Source organism: Anguilla anguilla, chromosome 6, assembly GCF_013347855.1.
Source record: "Anguilla anguilla isolate fAngAng1 chromosome 6, fAngAng1.pri, whole genome shotgun sequence".
In the NCBI taxonomy this organism is placed as follows: Eukaryota; Metazoa; Chordata; class Actinopteri; order Anguilliformes; family Anguillidae; genus Anguilla; species Anguilla anguilla.
The window spans coordinates 693,287-712,500 of record NC_049206.1 but is presented as its reverse complement, the minus strand read 5'-3'; the positions used below and the strand labels follow the sequence as shown (position 1 = coordinate 712,500).

The 19,214-nt window shown below is 46.2% G+C and overlaps 2 protein-coding genes across 6 annotated transcripts in view; both read right to left on the bottom strand.

The window, feature by feature from the left end:
• Positions 1–1,670, bottom strand: part of LOC118228949 (sterile alpha motif domain-containing protein 13-like) — an 11,498-nt gene extending 9,828 nt beyond the window's left edge. The window contains exon 1 of one of the 4 annotated variants that reach the window (XM_035420552.1): positions 1,539–1,670. The gene's annotated coding sequence lies outside the window, so the exon portion shown is untranslated. Of the gene's footprint in view, positions 1,321–1,538 lie in introns of those variants that run through there. The other 3 variants (XM_035420556.1, XM_035420555.1, XM_035420553.1) reach the window with 3 other exon arrangements.
• A 4,263-nt stretch (positions 1,671–5,933) lies between these two features.
• LOC118228903 (cAMP-dependent protein kinase catalytic subunit beta-like) lies at positions 5,934–18,776 on the bottom strand. 2 transcript variants are annotated; one of them, XM_035420477.1, is made up of 11 exons: positions 18,447–18,776; positions 12,864–12,872; positions 12,057–12,118; positions 11,082–11,210; positions 10,817–10,915; positions 10,582–10,664; positions 8,428–8,554; positions 7,929–8,024; positions 7,292–7,414; positions 6,886–7,050; positions 5,934–6,356 (listed from the first exon to the last, which is right to left on the bottom strand). In XM_035420477.1, exons 1-11 carry the CDS (start codon positions 18,490–18,492, stop codon positions 6,231–6,233), a joined length of 1,065 nt encoding a protein of 354 aa, XP_035276368.1. In that variant the 5' UTR covers positions 18,493–18,776; the 3' UTR covers positions 5,934–6,230. The 2 variants fall into 2 exon arrangements, with proteins under 2 accessions (XP_035276368.1, XP_035276369.1); XM_035420478.1 differs by lacking the exon at positions 12,864–12,872.
• Positions 18,777–19,214: the final 438 nt, after the last annotated feature.

The following is a 19,214-nucleotide window of genomic DNA, read 5'->3' as shown; positions in this document are numbered from 1 at the left end:
ACTTCATCTGAAGTTAAATTCAACATCCAGCATCACAAACGTAAAAGTATGTTCAAGGCAAAACATCCACAAAGCCAAACACAAAATTCATCCAATGGGCTACCAAAAGATTTCGCGTAAAATTAAATTTAACAAGAATACACAGACTTCCCAAATATAAAAAATGTCAAAGTTACTCGTTTTCCATACGTGTCATTGGTAGGCAGGACTCAAAAGACAATTTCCTTGAGTTAAAATATATCAGTAAAAATCTGGAGCCTTGCACTGATGCACGCGCAGTTACTTAACCGTCGGAAATAGGAAAAACACACTTATGTAAAAGCACGATCAACCTACGGCACACTGAGCTCGGACTAACAAGCCATACGCCCCAGCCCCACAACAACCCGCACAGGAACACACCGTTTGACACTGTGCATTTAATAAAGACACTTTTAACATATAAAAAATGACGCTTTACGTAAGGGATGTTAATTTCATGTTCAAAACACTTCTTTAAAGCTCCTGGGGTCGAGGGCGAAGGACTTTCATGACACTGACTTCAGTATAGTGTTCACTTCGGAACTGCACGCTAACCTAGGAGCAATGTTATTCAAACGATTTATAAAAATGGTTCTCTGGCAGACTGACCCTTTGATGGTGGAAGATGGTTAAGCGAGAAGTTTACTGCTTTCTTTTATTCAATTTACCATGGAAACTCAATCTGTCAGAATGAGCCAGGAATGGTGGCGAACGACATCAAATAGTAGCCTGCTACTAATGTTGTTATTATATTTATTTTACAGTCTTTGTCGTCTTTAGAAGCGTCTTAAAGTCTTCGTGATGCTGCAGGAAAAATGTTCATCAAGATTGTCTCATACCAATAATTCTCACAAAATATTCCAAACGGTTTGCGCTTTTGGCGACTTGTCAAATACGAGGAAAATGCGGAATTAAGACGGAATAAGAAATCGATTAATTCAAATGACAGAATGATAAAAAACACTTAAAATGTAAGTGTATTTCGAATTAGCTGGTATTAAAAAATAAATAAAAATCAGATGACGTTATTAAAAGTGTAGGCTACTCCTAGAATGTCATCTAATCTAGGGGGGTTGGTAGGCTAGGCTACTCTACCTTACTATTTAATAAGAATACGGAAAGTTAAAGAAACAAAACTGTGGAAAGCCAAGCTTGCTTAAAAACAAAAACAAAAAACAGCTACTACTTCAAATTGTTGGATATGATTCCTGTGGATTAAATTTTGGGACTCCTTTATAGGAACATAATACTTGCATGGCAAAGCATCTAATTCGCTCATTGTCCAGCGCCTTCATACGTTTTCAATACAACAATTCCATCATTTCGCAACTATCCATATCTAGTATTTGACATTCGCCCAGCTAGCCAGCTAGGTGATTCATGATGGATTAAGCTATAAATTCGACAAATCAAGGACTGACACACATAGATAATTTAACACTGCCTCAAAAAAATAATACGCAAATTGTTGACTTTCATTCTTTGAGCAAATATATATTTAGCGGCAAGCTACTTACCTTATTTTCTGATTAATGCAGCCTGCTTGCTAAATTCTACGAAAAGCTTCCTCTCAGAACTCGCTGCAAACATTCCAACAAAAAGCATTTGTCGCAGCCAATCACACAACGGCTGTTCACTTGCGGTGGGTTATGGACACTGTAGTTCTGTAGATGCAAAGGAATCCTGTTCATGTCAAAACCACAGATAAAAAAGGATAGAAATGTGCTTTAAGGAATTGATTATGAAAAATGTATATCAGTGAAAAGACAGCAAAATACATAAACTAGACTTATGTTCAAAACTGAGAAAAAAATTTATAGAAATTGTTCAACAGAAAAATTTCAGTGAAAAACTGAAAAGCACGTAAGGCTTATGTCCAAAACATGAAAAAAGACAGAATTTAAAAAATGTTCTTTTATAAATCGACTGTATAGGAAATCATGTTAATTCAGCAACCATGGTGTGCTGGGTTCAGGAGTTTGATAAAGGTTAGGGCATGGGTTAATCCTTGATTCCTGATGATCCACAATTTTCACTAGTTGAATTAGGTTGAACCTGATTATTTTTCAACATAAATTTCTTTAAGCACATTTCAATACATTTTCCATATTTTTACACTCAAACAAAATGTTCACCATACATTTCTTCAAACACTTTTCCAGACATTTATTTTACTGTGGTTGTTAAATTAAAATGATTTCCTATATGACTGAATCACAAAAATAAGACAAGACTTTACTCATGTATTTTGCCATTTTCCACTGAAACATTTTTCATCCTAAATTTTAATTTTAAGACACATTTAATTAATTTTGTGTAACATGGTTGTAAAATTAAGATTTCCTGTCCATCTGAACAGAAAATATGTTACTGTTTTTAAACCAGGAAATAGCCTATAGTTTTATATTTATCATCAATGTCTTAAAACACATTTCTATTATTATATATCACTGAGGTTGTTAAATTAACTTGATTTCTTTTCCATCGGATAAAAAAATGGTTTTGCTTTTTTTTTTCTTCACATTTTGGACATAAGACCATAATCTTATGTAGGTTACTGTTTTCCAATGAAAATGTATTTGTCAATAAATGTCTTAAAATACTGTGCTTGTTAAATTAACATACACGTGAATCAAAAATAACAAATAATTGTTTTGGGCAGAAGCCTATGTTCTCATATATTTAGCCCCTTTCTACTGTAAAACATTTTTCATCATAAATTGTACTTAAACCATACAGTGCATGGCCAAAGATATGTGGCTATTTCAGCCACACCCCCTGCTAAGAGGTGCATAATATCAGGCACACAGCCATGCAATCTCCACAGACAAACATTGGCAGTAGGATGGGTCGTACTGAAGAGCTCAGTGACTTTCAACGTGACAGTCATAGGACGCCACCCTTCCAACCAGTCACTGGAGCAGCCCCCACTAGAGCAGCCCCACTAGAGCAACCCCACTAAAGCAGTGCGGTTCTACTGAAGCGGAAACGATGAGGAGCAACAGCTTAGCACAGGCATTTGCCCTTCATTTCACAGGATCAACATTTTCGAATTAATTTTAATGAATATTTAATGAATATTATTTCATCCATATAAACAGAAAGATCACGTGTAAAAGGACCCCTGAGTTGATAAATGGGGTTCTCACTCCTGCAGCTCCACAGCGCTGAGGACGGAGAGTGCAGGTTTCTGGCGGTTCTGAAGCGGGGTGGGTCTCCCTGTCAGGGTCCGAGTGCACTTCAGAGCACAAGCTGCACGTTGAGCATCGCGTAACGTTACACTGCTCTTTCCATATTTACCTGCTCTGCAGATCTTCATGGGGCCAAACCACACTGCCACATGCACTGCTAATATAACGGCATCCTAATGAAATCTGCTAAAATATGGATCAAATGTGCGCACGGATAATCTAGGCGAAATTAACATTTTTGTGCACATGACAGCAAGACAGGGAACAGAGATCACTTGAAATTCTGAATTGTAAAAATCAGTGTTAAATATGTCAAATATGGTACAATCATCAGAACTTAGATGCAGAAGAACATGTGTTGTACGCAATGCCAGCCCCCCCCCCAATCTAAATGAAAAACAAAAGACCAACATTTTCATACAAAGGGTTTTCTCTTCATTTATTAATGTGACGTATATATATAATTTTTATTACATAAAATCTGCTACAGCAAAGTATTTTATACTTCCCTTGCACACACAGGTAAATACAGAGGAGCACAGCGTCTCGTCAGTGTCAGCCTTCTAATGACTTTGTGCAAAATATCCAACAAACTAAAGACATGAAGAACTGATGACCCAGCCCACGGTTGGGATGTCAGAGGCTACAGGAGAGGAGGACTATAAAATCAATCACATCCATACAGACAGCCTTGTCAGGGATCACCAGTACCATGGATATAAACTGATCCCAGAGCAGTCAGTACCATGGATATACACTGATCCCAGAGCAGTCCGTACCATGGATATACACTGTTTGCAGAGCAGCCAGTACCATGGATATAAACGGTTTGCCAAGCAGACAGTACCATGGATATAACCTGACCCCATAATGGTCAGTACCACAGATATAAACTGATCCCAGAGCAGCCGGTACCACAGATATAAATTGACCGCAGAGCAATCAGTTCCATGGATATAAACTGATCCCAGAATGGTCAGTACCATAGATGTAAACTGACCCAAGAGCAGTTCGTGCCTTGGCGATGTTCTGACACCAGTGCTGTCAATCTTTTAACCAAAATGTTAATGTCCCTGGGTTTCAAATCTTTCAGAGGAAGCAACAGCTATGCATTTTACCATTTAAAAATACTTTTTAGACAGCATCTCTCTAATATGTGTATAAATAATAAAAACAAAAATGACGATCTTACGAAATAAGTTGAAAAGTGAATAACAGTAACAGACAGTCAGATTTTTGGAGATTTGGTTACAGAGGGTGTGTGAATGACGCATCCCCGATGTCACGTTCACACACATACACAGACGGACACACACTCGCTGACATGCACATACATACATTCACACAACACGCAGACACACGTGTGGATGCACGCGCACGTGCACGTGAGCGCACACACACACGCGTGCACACACACCTGCAGACTGCAGCTACATTCGGGCATAAAAATATCAAATAAAGCAGGAGAGAAAGGAGTAATAAATGTTGGCTGAATATTGAAATGTGGCGGCTTTTTCTCAGAACTCAGCTTCAGCCTCTGAACCCCTATAGGAACTCAGCTTCAGCACTGAACCCCTAAAAGAACTCAGCTTCAGCACTGAACCCCTAAAGGAACTCAGCTTCAGCACTGAACCCCCTAAAAGAACTCAGCTTCAGCACTGAACCCCTAAAGGAACTCAGCTTCAGCCCCAGAACCCCTAAAGGAACTCAGCTTCCGCCCTGAACTCCTAAAGGAACTCAGCTTCAGCACTGAACCCCTAAAGGAACTCAGCTTCAGCACTGAACCCCTAAAGGAACTCAGCTTCTGCCCTGAACTCCTAAAGGAACTCAGTACTGAACTCCTAATGGAGAAGGAGATGAGGCTTCAGGTTCATCACCTTTTCCCAAAGCTAGCCTTCTTGCCCCAGTTAGGACCTGTTCTACTGACAACAAACCGCAAAGCAACCAGGTTCTCTACACTGCTTCGATTCCGCACGAACAGAGGTGAAGCGAAGAACACTTTTTTTTTTTTTTGCAGAATCCAGACGTTTCTTTTTTTGGTGGTGGCCCAGTAATGTTCTTCACATGACTGCGTTCTCACAGAGTGTTCATACGTGACTGAAAAGGTTCTGACTGAAGGGAGAAGAGAAGAAAAGCTGATGTAGGGATGCAGATTATGCACACCCACCACAGGTGGGGTTGAGCAGCAACACTCAGACCTACAGGTATACAGGGAGGAGAAATGTGGAGGGAGTGGGGCTTAAAAACCCCCCCCAGGGGTCATCTTGCTTGGGGGGCTGGGCAGGCTCTTTGACAGAGAAAGATATGCACAAGCAACAAACTTCTACTTTTGAGAGATGCAAAAAAAAAAAGAAAAAAAAAAAAAAGAAAAAAGTTGCCAATATTTCGATCTGGGCCAAGAGAAGGTGAAAAGAATTTATGTTGTAACAGACAAAAAAACCTCTGAGCTCTGAGTAACTAGAAGCTGACACCTCTCTCTCTCTCCTTCTCTCTCTTGTCCAGATTTTGCGGCTCTGGGACACCCCCGCTATGTAGCACTCGCTCACATGGGGGGGCAGAGGGGCAAGGGGCTGTTCATATGGACAGTCGGAAGGGGGTGGGGAGTAAAATACAATAAAATGTGGAGACAGCAGGAGGGGTGGAGTTAGAAGTTTGTAATGTGGTGAAGCAGGGATGGAGCTGGAACAGGAGGGGAGTGGGGCTGGAGTAGGGGGAGTAATGGGTGAGTAATGTAACAAGGGAGTAATGTAATAGGGGAGTAAGGTAATGGGGAGTAATGTAATAGGGGAGTAAGGTAATGGGAGAGTAATGTAATGGGGAGTAATGTAGCTGAGTGAGTGAGTGCTGCAGCAGAGCCAGAGGCTGCCCGTCTCTCGACCCGTACCCAGGGCCCAGGGGAATGAGGGGTCAGGGGTCAAGGGTCAGGGGTCGCTGCTAGAATATGAGGCTCTGGGCTTCCCCACGCTCTGCTGGATGTGCCCCGTCCCTGGCCTGCAGTCACCTGACTCTCCTCACACGCTAAAACTCAGAGAACTCCTTGGCGCACTTTTCTGTCACGGACACCCGGATGTCCTCCTCCTCGTAGTCGTCAAAGTTGCTGGTGTCCCCCGGGCCTCTGCATTTAGGGATGAACGGGGCCTCCACCTGACAACGGACAGACAGACGGACAGACGCGCACGCACACACACACACGCACATACATACGTGCACGCACGCACACACACACACACACATACGTGCATGCACGCACATACACACACACACACACACACATACGCACACGCACGCACACACACACATACGTGCACGCACGCACACATACGCGCACGCACACACACACACACACACGCATGCACACACATCAAAAGAACACGTTTTATTTCCATCACAACTAAGGTGAAACATGGCACACATGGTAGAAAACTGGTAATTTCTCCCCCTTCAGAACGTTTCACCCAGAAAGCCCACGTGCAGCTGTCAGCTTACAAACTAAACAACTAAACTAAACCCACTTTAATGTTCTCCATCAGCCTAACAGTAACTACCGGGAGAGAAATCTATGAACTTCAGTAATACAAATAATAATATTAATAATAATATAAACACTTTTATTGCAGCCCTTTTTAAGAGCGCACAGAAGCAGAGAGACAGAGACAGGCGTGCGCGCTCTTGCCTTCCTCTCGTAGATGGCGATCCAGTCGGTGGTGGCGAACCACTTGTGGTTTTTGATGTCGTTGACGGCGTTTTTCAGGTTGCCGTAGCGCTTGGTCAGGTCCACCTGCAGAAGGTTCCGCAGCAAGTCCTTCAGGTCCGAGCTGAAGTGGGACGGGAAGCGCACCTGCGGAGGGGAGCGTATCAAAACAACGCGCTTTAATCAACGCACCAAAACACTGCGCTTTTCTCAACTCACCAAAACAACGCCCTTTTCTCAACGCACCAAAACAACACACTTTTTGGGCCTAACCCTAACCCAGGCACTAAGGCATTACTGCAGCGCAGGCTTCAGCAGTCCCACCCTCCTGCCCTGTGTAATCTGTCACACACATTAACCAGTGAATACCTTCATTCTCATTCCATACCTTCCCAGACACTATTTTCTCATAGATCTGGATGGGCTGGTCAGCGAAGAATGGGGGGTACCCCGCTGCCATTTCGTATATTAGCACCCCCAGGGCCCACCAATCCACCGCTTTGTTGTAGCCCTGGAAAAACAAAACAAACAACCACATTAAAATACACAAATATACAGCTGACATGAACATGCTCCACCCCCACAACAGGCAAGCTCCACCCCATACATACAAGCCCCGCCCCCACCAAACACACAAGCTCCACCCATAGATACAAGCCCCGCCCCTACCAAACACACAAGCTCCACCCATACATACAAGCCCCACCCACACCAAACACACAAGCTCCACCCATACATACAAGCCCCACCCACACCAAACACGCATGCTCCATCCCCACAATAGGCAAGCTCCACCCCATACATACAAGCCCCGCCCCCACCAAACACACAAGCTCCACCCCATACATACAAGCCCCACCCACACCAAACACACATGCTCCATCCCCACAATAGGCAAGCTCCACCCCATACATACAAGCCCCGCCCCCACCAAACACACAAGCCCCACCCCATACACAGAGGCCTGCCCCCACCAAACACACAAGCTCCACCCCATACACAGCGGCCCCGCCCCTGCCACTGGCCTTGCTCAGGATGATCTCCGGGGCCAGGTATTCTGGGGTTCCGCACAGCGTCCAGGTCCGGCCTTTTACCCGCTTGGCAAAGCCGAAATCTGTCACCTGAATCAAGGAAGAAATCAGCAAAACACAGATAAATGAACAAAGAGAGAGATATAGTGTGTGTGAGTTTGTGTGTGTGTGAGGAGAGAGTGTGTGTGCGTGTGTGCGTCTGTGTGTGAAGGGAGTGTATGTGTGTGTGTGTGTGTGTGTGAAAGTGTGTGTGTGTCTGTGTCTGTGTGTGAGAGAGTGTGTGTGTGTGTCTGTGTGTGTGTGAGGGAGAGAGTGTGTGTGTGTCTGTGTGTGTGTGGGAGAGAGAGAGTAAGAGAGGCTGCACACCTGGATGTAGCCGTGCTGTGTGTGTGTGAGAGAGTAAGGCTGCACACCTGGATGTAGCCGTGCTGTGTGTGTGAGAGAGTAGCACACCTGGATGTAGCCGTGCTGTGTGTGTGTGAGAGTAGCACACCTGGATGTAGCCGTGCTGATCGATTAAAAGGTTCTCGGGCTTCAGGTCTCTGTAGATCAGGTCGAGAGAATGCAGGTACTCGAACGTCAGGACTATCTGTGCTGCGTAAAATCGAGCATGAGGTTCGCTGTGTAGAGACAGAGAGACAGAACCAATGTTAGCTCTGCTAGTTCAGACAGAACCAATGTTAGCTATGCTAGTTCAGACAGAACCAATGTTAGCTCTGCTAGTTCAGACAGAACCAATGTTAGCTCTGCTAGTTCAGACAGAACCAATGTTAGCTATGCTAGTTCAGACAGAACCAATGTTAGCTATGCTAGTTCACACAGAAACAAACTAAGCTATGCTAGTTCAGACAGGAACAAACTAAGCTATGCTAGTTCAGACAGGAACAAACTAAGCTATGCTAGTTCAGACAGAACCAACATTAGCAATGCTAACCCTGTTCAGACAGAAACGTTAGCAATGCTAACTCTGTTCAGACAGAAACGTTAGCAATGCTAACCCTGTCCAGACAGAAACGTTAGCTATGCTAACCCTGTCCAGAGAGAAACGTTAGCAATGCAAACCTGGGCAAAGAAAGCAATAAAATGTTATTTTTTATTTTTATTTAACCTTTATTTACCCAGGGTAGGTTCACTGAGCACGGATGCTCTTTTGCAGAAACGCCCTGCTTCACACTCATACACATTCACACCTGGGAGCTGCCCAGTACAACTATAATCCTCTACTGTTGGCCACTGAGCAGCTCCACTGGAGGGAGAGAACATTTTTTTAGCCAATTAAATCAGGGGTGGCAAGTTTTTGCAAGAGCCAGATCTGGGATTTTAGCCAGGACACCAGGGAACCCCCTACTCTTTGCGAATAGTGTCATGGGATCTTTAATGACCACAGTGAGTCAGGACCTCGGTTTAACGTCTCATCCGAAAGACGGCATCTCCGACAGCACAGTGTCCCCGTCACTGCACAGGGGCATTGGGGTTTATTTAACCAGAGGGAAGATTGCCCCCTGCTGGCCCACCAACACCACTTCCAGCACTACCTCAGTATTCCCTGGTGGTCTCCCATCCAACTACTAACCAAGCCCACACCTGCTTAGCTTCAGCCAGTCGGCAGGAGCAGAGTGTGTGGTGGTACGGCTGCTGGCATATAAAATGTTAGTTATGCTAATACTCTCCACAGAAAGACAGCCTTACCTGTGTTACCCCTGTGCTGAGACAGTATTTCCTGTGCTAACCCTGTGCACAGACAGCATTGCCTGTGCTAATCCTGTGCTGAGACAGTGTTTCAAGTGCTAATCCTGTGTACAGACAGTATTACCTGTGCTATCCCTGTGCGGAGACAGTGTTTTCAGTGCTAATCCTGTGCACAGACAGTATTACCTGTGCTAACCCTGTGCGGAGACAGTGTTTTCAGTGCTAATCCTGTGCACAGACAGTATTACCTGTGCTATCCCTGTGCGGAGACAGTGTTTTCAGTGCTAATCCTGTGCACAGACAGTATTACCTGTGCTAACCCTGTGCTGAGACAGTGTTTTCTGTGCTAATCCTGTGCTGAGATAGTGTTTCCTGGGCTATCCCTGTGCAAACAGGAAGTCACAGCATGTAGAGTATGGTATTAATCAATTCATCTTTGGATTTTAAACAAAATATGATCTATATATCTTTCTGTACAGCTGCATTAGAGGGTATTTATATCTTTCCACATAAATGACTATGCTGCTGATGATAAAGGATGACAAAATGTCCCTTTACTTCAGGAGTTCATTAATAGCTACTGCACACAGTGAACACAAGGCACGTGCCTCTCTATCGGCCGCTAAGCCCCATAATGCAGGTAATATACGACACTGGATTTCATCACTGAATACACCCCAAAAACCCTCCATTTAACCCCCAGACCTTAAACCCCCCATTTAACCCCCAGACCTTAAACCCCCCATTTAACCCCCAGACCTTAAACCCTCCATTTAACCCCCAGACCTTAAACGCTTCATTTAACCCCCAGACCTTAAACCCCCCATTTAACCCCCAGACCTTAAACCCTCCATTTAACCCCCAGACCTTAAACGCTTCATTTAACCCCCAGACCTTAAACCCTCCATTTAACCCCCAGACCTTAAACGCTTCATTTAACCCCCAGACCCCAACTCACCTGAACCTTCCAATCCGTCGGAGGTGTGAGAACATTTCCCCCCCTGGAACATACTCCATCACCATGTATAAATTAGAGTTGTCCTGGAAACGAACACAAAAAAAGGTTTAGAATAAGACCGAGAGAGATTCACCTTACAGGCAGAGATACGGGCAGACACAGGTAGAGGTAAAGAGGTATTTACCTTACAGGCAGAGATACGGGCAGACACAGGTAGAGGTAAAGAGGTATTTACCTTAAAGGCGTACTCCAATCTGACGAGGAAGGGGAAGGAAACAGCTTGCAGTATTCTTTTTTCGTTTAGTGTGTGTTCTATCTGTTTCAGCTTCACCACCTTAACACAGAGAGAGTGGAGTCAGCACACACACACACATGCATGCACGCACGCACACACACACACTCACACGCACTTACCATACACACACACCGCCCGTGCGCATACACAGACACACACACAGACACGCACGCACATGCACACACACACACTCACACACACACACCTTCTGCTTGTCCAGGATCTTCATGGCGTAGTACTGCTCTGTTCCCTTGTGTCTGACCAGCATGACGCGGCCAAACGACCCTGTGCCTAAAGTCTTCAGCCGCTCAAAGTCATCTAGACCTGTGGAGCACTGACAGAGGGAGGCACAGACATGGTCAGTTCTGCACTGGATCACTGACAGAGGGAGGCACAGACATGGTCAGTTCTGCACTGGAGCACTGACAGAGGGAGGCACAGACATGGTCAGTTCTGCACTGGAGCACTGACAGACGGAGGCACAGACATGGTCAGTTCTGCACTGGAGCACTGACAGACGGAGGCACAGACATGGTCAGTTCTGCACTGGAGCACTGACAGAGGGAGGCACAGACATGGTCAGTTCTGCACTGGATCACTGACAGAGGGAGGCACAGACATGGTCAGTTCTGCACTGGAGCACTGACAGAGGGAGGCACAGACATGGTCAGTTCTTCACTGGATCACTGACAGAGGGAGGCACAGACATGGTCAGTTCTGCACTGGAGCACTGACAGAGGGAGGCACAGACATGGTCAGTTCTGCACTGGATCACTGACAGAGGGAGGCACAGACATGGTCAGTTCTGCACTGGAGCACTGACAGAGGGAGGCACAGACATGGTCAGTTCTGCACTGGATCACTGACAGAGGGAGGCACAGACATGGTTAGGTCTGCACTGGAGCAGTTATGGGGGCACAGACATGGTCAGTTCTGCACTGGAGCAGTTATGGGGGCACAGACATGGTCAGTTCTGCACTGGAGCAGTTATGGGGGCAAAGACATGGTCAGTTCTGCACTGGAGCAGTTATGGGGGCACAGACATGGTCAGTTCTGCACTGGAGCAGTTATGGAGTGCAGTTATGGTGCAGACGGTCAGCTCTGCATCTGAAACTGAAAATTACCCAAAGAAAGCAGCACCTGTACACAGGTATAGGGATGGAAATAATATTAAACTCACCTGTGGCGGACATTCCCATTTCCTTAAGAAGTCCTCTTTGGCTTTGGCTAAAAACTCCTTCACTGCAAGGCAAGGGGAGGACAGTCACAACACAGGCCTGTCTGAGTCCACATTAGACACAATAAAACCAAAGCAAACACACTAAATCAAACCAAACCAAGTCTTACAAAGTACACAACAGAACGTAACAATGCAGGCACTACACATCGTGATGCCAAGAGCACTGCAGATCACACAGACCCGACAGGAATAAGGGGTTTGGATAGAAGAGCCAATCGAGATTAAGGGATGGAACCAATGGGCCAATCAGAAATAAAGGACTGAACCAATGGGCCAATCAGGAATAAGAGACTGAACCAATGGGCCAATCAGGATTAAGCTGGCAGGCTGTGACTGCACATGCAGCCGTTGTGCATCACTTTCAGAAGGGTCAGAAAGCCCAGTCAGAAAAAGAACAAAGGAAGTTAAAACACTTCAGGCTCATACTGCACTACAGAACACACAGGATAGTGCAGCTGTCCTGCACCACGGATCTTTACACAGTGCGCAAAGATCTTTATTTCGCTCTCACATTTAACCAGCACAGCAAATGTGCAATGCATTCAAACATTCAGTACACTCGAGCACTGTGCACTGTGCACTGGAGTACTGTGCACTGTGCACTGTGCACTGAAGCACTGTGCACTGTGCACTGGAGTACTGTGCACTGAAGCACTGATTGTTTAAAAACATCTGAGAACTGAACCAGGAGGCAGACAGATAGCTAGACGGGTCAAAGACGCTGGAGGACAGGCAGAGCGAGCATACCAAAGGTCTCTACACATCACCCAAGGGTCCACACGGATGGGATGAGAGAGAGAGACACACAGAGAGAGAAAGAGAAAAAGACAGCTTTTTTACAGAGAGCACATCCAAAATACAGACAGTGGATCAGATGCAATGAAAAATATAATGGGGGGGGGGCACAGGACACACGGGGAGAACAGTGCAGGGACATTTGAGTGGGACTGAAGCAACATCACTTCCTGCTTGAACCGTAAAAGTGTTTCCATCACAAAAGAACTGCTTTAGTACGACAGTCTCTCTTTCAGTAAAGGGCTGGGTAGGCTACTCGTTTATTCAGAAAACATAACCCACCTTTTTCTACAGGATTCCCACTCAATTCACACAGTTTCCATGACTTTTCAACACCATTTTAATAAATGCAGCCATTTCTTTAAGACGTGTGATTCTGTACCAGCATTGTGAGGTCCATGTTTTTCACGGGGACACACACGTCTCTCTCCCACGAGCAGACGGTGAAACTGTAAACGTGTAAAACCAGCAGCATGCAACAGGTCACCCGCCCACAAAGGGTTAACGCCATAACACATTCAAATCTGCTCACAGTGTAAAACATTCAAATCTGCTCACAGTGTAAAACATTCAAATCTGCTCACAGTGTAAAACATTCAAATATGTTCAGTGTAAAACATTCAAATATGCTCAGTGTAAAACATTCAAATCTGCTCAGTGTAAAACATTCAAATCTGCTCAGTGTAAAACATTCAAATATGCTCAGTGTAAAACATTCAAATCTGCTCAGTGTAAAACATTCAAATCTGCTCACAGTGTAAAACATTCAAATCTGCTCACGGTGTAACACATTCAAATCTGTTCACAGTGCAACGAACAAACTCCTGCCTTTAGGATCTTCATCCTTCATTCTCTAATCTTAGCTGTGCCCATGACCCCTGACCTTTGACCCATAGCGTCGGTGAGAAAGCTGCAGGTGGATCCCATTAACCCGGGACACTCAGCCCACCTGTCCCCTTTCCTCCGGGGCAGAGAGACTAAGAGGAGAGGAACTATCCACAGTGGAGTCTCCTCTGCAGTCAGCAATAATAAAATGAGACATTTATTTATTAGGCTTATTTAAACAGAAATGACCAGCAAGCTCAATCCAGCTTTAGAAGTTAACACACTCAAAATACGCATACATGCACACACACACACTCAGTTCCAGAACTTTCAGCACACACACACACAGTCCCAGAACTTACCACACACATGCACACACACACACACACACACACACACACATTCTGTAAAATGCCACTGAGACATCGATAGGACAGCTCTCACTGCCAATCTGAAACCGGATCATTTGAATCATTTGAATCATTTGATATGGGAAGCAAAACAACTTCACCTACAGCTACACCACACACGTAACTAAGCAACCTACGCAGTATGTTTTAACAAGTGCAGCCTGTTCGATTACACACAAATTAATAATTATGATCAAAAACAGGCCCTGGGAAGCGGCTTTATGTTTTCACCTCAAAATCAGAGACTAATTCAAAGCTCAGAAACGACGTGCTGCTAATTAACCGTGTGCTCAAGCTCTACAGCTGCGCAGCCATACCCAGACAAACCCAGCTGCGCAGCCATACCCAGACAAACCCAGCTGCGCAGCCATACCCAGACAAACCCAGCTGCGCAGCCATACCCAGACAAACCCAGCTGAGCAGCCATACCCAGACAAACCCAGCTGCGCAGCCATACCCAGACAAACCCAGCTGAGCAGCCATACCCAGACAAACCCAGCTGCGCAGCCATACCCAGACAAACCCAGCTGCACAGCCAAACCCAGACAAACCCAGCTGCGCAGCCATACCCAGACAAACCCAGCTGAGCAGCCATACCCAGACAAACCCAGGCTGAAGCAGGGTTCTGGGCTCCTGATTGGACAGCGGCTCAGAACCAGGAACTGGAGATGCAGTGTGTGTGTGTGCGTGGGGCTGCAGTGTGTGTGTGTGGGGTAGCAGTGTGTGTGTGTGAGGCTGCAGTGTGTGTGTTTGGGGCTGCAGTGTGTGTGTGTGGGGCCGCAATGTGTGTGAGTGTGTGTGTGTGTGTGTGGGGCTACAGCGTGTGTGGGGCTGCAGGTTGTGTGTGGGGCTACAGAGTGAGGATGAGGATGGCTCTGGTGTGTGGGGTTTGGGGCAGATGTGAAGACTCAGGTGAGCGAACGCTAATATTCCTGCACAAATCTATCCAGGGCAGTGTATCAGCTTAGAACGGCTTAAACAGCCAAGCTTAGACCCCACTGCTCATACACACCGAGTACAGTCTGTGAGCGCTAACACAGACTCACACACACCACCCCACTGCTCATACACACCGAGTACAGTCTGTGAGCGCTAACACAGACTCACACACACCACCCCACTGCTCATACACACCGAGTACAGTCTGTGAGCGCTAACACAGACTCACACACACCACCCCACTGCTCATACACACCGAGTACAGTCTGTGAGCGCTAACAGACTCACACACACCACCCCACTGCTCATACACACCAAGTACAGTCTGTGAGCGCTAACACAGACTCACACACACCACCCCACTGCTCATACACACCGAGTACAGTCTGTGAGCGCTAACACAGACTCACACACACCACACGCATGTATACATAGATGCATACACACACAAACACACACACCACACACACAGATGTATGTACACAGACATACGCTAACACAGTTCAGACTCTAAAGAGCACAAGCAGTCAGACACAGTGTCCAAACACCAGCACTTTATCATAAGAAAACTGTGCATTACCAACGACATCTGCCCAGTCCCTCCAAAAATACACTGAGACAAAAGGCAAGAAAGCTCAATACGGCATGAAAGAGGACAGGCTACACATACACACACATGCGTGCACACACACACACGCACACACACGCGCACGCACACACACGCACATATATACACACATGCGCGCACACACACACATATACACACATGCGCGCACACACACACACAAGCACACATACACACACACGTGCGCACACACACGCACACACATATACACACATGCGCGCACACAAGCACACACACACACACGCACGCACACACACACAAGTGCACACTCACACACACATACACACAGGCACACACACACACACACACACACATGCTCGCACACACACACCTTTCCATACATGAGTTATTGGCGCAGGACAAAGTGCCACTTAATGCGAGCGAAGGGAAGCCTAAATGTGTGTCTATCCCTAGTGAATGTGGCCGACCACAAACCCACAAAGCAACCCGCAGGGGAACAGCGAGCTTAAACAAACACAAACGTCACCTGGAGGGGACGTTTTCACTGTCTTTATGAACGATTAGGGAGCACTGGGCCCAGAACCATATTAGGGCACAAAGCAGACACAGGCCGCGTAAACACTGCGGGAGATTTGGACAGCCCGTCTGCTCCAACTCTGCACAGTCGCAACTTTAACAAGGAGACTGGACTCCAGCACACAGCTTACAGAGGCCCTGTACTTCTGTACCACAGAGAGGCCCTGTACTTCTGTACCACAGAGAGGCCCTGTACTACTGTACCACAGAGAGACCCTGTACTTCTGTACCACGGAGAGACCCTGTACTACTGTACCACAGAGAGGCCCTGTACTTCTGTACCACAGAGAGGCCCTGTACTTCTGTACCACAGAGAGGCCCTGTACTTCTGTACCACAGAGAGGCCCTGTACTACTGTACCACAGAGAGGCCCTATACTACAGTACCACAGAGAGGCCTTGTACTACTGTACCACAGAGAGGCCTTGTACTACTGTACCACAGAGAGGCCCTGTACTTCTGTACCACAGAGAGGCCCTGTACTTCTGTACCACAGAGAGGCCCTGTACTTCTGTACCACAGAGAGGCCCTATACTACAGTACCACAGAGAGGCCCTATACTACAGTACCACAGAGAGGCCTTGTACTTCTGTACGACAGAGAGGCCCTGTACTTCTGTACCACAGAGAGGCCCTGTACTTCTGTACCACAGAGAGGCCCTATACTACAGTACCACAGAGAGGCCTTGTACTACTGTACCACAGAGAGACCTTGTACCACTGTACCACGGAGAGACCCTGTACTACTGTACCACAGAGAGGCCTTGTACTACTGTACCACAGAGAGACCTTGTACCACTGTACCACGGAGAGACCCTACACTACAGTACCACAGAGAGGCCCTGTACTACTGTACCACAGAGAGGCCTTGTACTACTGTACCACAGAGAGACCTTGTACCACTGTACCACGGAGAGACCCTACACTACAGTACCACAGAGAGGCCCTGTACTACTGTACCACAGGCCTGACCTTTACTTCACCACAGGTGTTTCTTCAGCTTCGTTTTGACAGGAATAGTACTCAATGGCTTAATCTTAATCTCAAGTCTTTGCGCCAGAAAACACCAATATTTGTTAGCGAACGTTAATACCATCCTTAGTCAACAACACATCTTTCCTCGATTAAACCAAGCACTGCGAGACAACATTAGAGAGACCTCTCCTAAGGTCTATATGAAACCTCGTGTAGTCATTAGAATAATTTGGATACAACAACATTTATTAGTTTGTCAGCCAATAGCGCCAACTCAGGCAGAAAGCCAACACGACCTGTTTTGCAGGTTTCATCGTAACATAACGGTCTCCAATTCGCAATATATCAACAGCATAACTACTGAGGTTAGCTAGCCAGCTAGTCGCTAGATAGCTTGGAGTGTGCTAGCTGCGCCGTCTCTGGCTAGTGGTACTGCCGTATGCCGTGTCAAAACAACAGGCCTCTGCCGTCGGAGGGATGCTAAATAAATTAAGTCAAAATAGTAACCGAGATCAGAAGAATATTTAAGGACATCACCACGACGGAAAATAATTCATATTTAACAATCTGATACCCTTGGCCGCGACTGGTTTTCGGAAAGATAGCCAACGTTGACGTTTCAGAGAAAATAAATGGTATGTTAACTAAGAACTAATACTGGTGACCTATGTCAGCCTGCACCGGGGTTCGCATTAATCATATTCACCCCCAAAACTGCGCACATGTGCAAATTTAAATGTGATAACGCCGAACGGTCACTCCGCAAATTATGTAGATGTATACATAACGTAGCTAGCGCTAGCTAAGATGCAGTTAGCCCGCTAGCGCAAGGCGAGAGGGATAACCTGACCGAGATTTCTAAAATGCCATTTTCTTCAATACAGGACCGCTCCTCTCACGCAAACCTTAATGGTTTTGTTCGCATGCAGGCCATAACGTGCTTTGTGACTGCTCTGATTTAGCGATGTATTACACTTTGCAGAACTGCAGCTAACGTACGCGAGCCAGCAACCTGCACGGTTCACAAAAAAGATTCCCGTAGCTAGGCAGCTAGCTAGCCGACCAGCCCCAGCTGTGTGCAAGAAAGGGTGGGGGTGTTATTAAATGTTTACTCCGGCAGGAATGAATGAGCGTGTGTCCTACCCCGGCCTGCATTTGCTTACACACACACGCCCGCACACACACATCTGGACTGTACGGGTCTGCCCGTGTCCCAAGACACTCACCGCTCTCTAGTTCGTTGCCTTTCTTGGCGGTAGCAGCGTTTCCCATCGTAAGGAAGACACGGTCTGTGTGCTGGAGATGGCGACTGCGCTGGCTGAAAGGGGTTCCCCGTTATATTCCTCGTTTTCGGCCAAACAATTTAAATATCAGTACAGGTATACAGCAATACCAATAGAGATAGAGATCTAGCCGCGTTTCTTCGACCCCTTTCAGAAAGAGACGGGGAGGATCTCGCAGATCTCGCCGTAATGTAGCTAGCGGGTTCCTAGCTAAAACACACTTTCTCCCCTCCGTCTCCACTGTTGACTCTCATCCACCACTGAGCACAAACCGGAAACGACAAACAGGAAGTGACGGTAGGTCAAACGCAAAGAAGCATAGGAACTATCGCGACACCTATCGGTGGGTTAGAACGTCCCGAATGGAGGACCATTTAGCGTTCAGCATCTTTATTAAATGTAAAGGTATTCATGTGTATTAGGTTTCATTATTACCGCACAATTGAACGAATATGTATACTAAAACCAAATTTGACAGGTACGACAGATCTTTGAATCCAACCTAAACTCTCGGTGAAATTCTGAGGAGGGAAAGGGTTGGCATACACACTACATATGACATTCACTGATTGGGAAGACGAGACGCTCACCAAAACACGAGCTGGTCGTGAAACCAGTTTTTCCTGACGTCAATGGTCAAAGCCCTCAATCTTCGCATATCCTGCCATGCTTGCTTTTTTGGGGTTCAGGCCTGGTTTTTGACTAATTTCT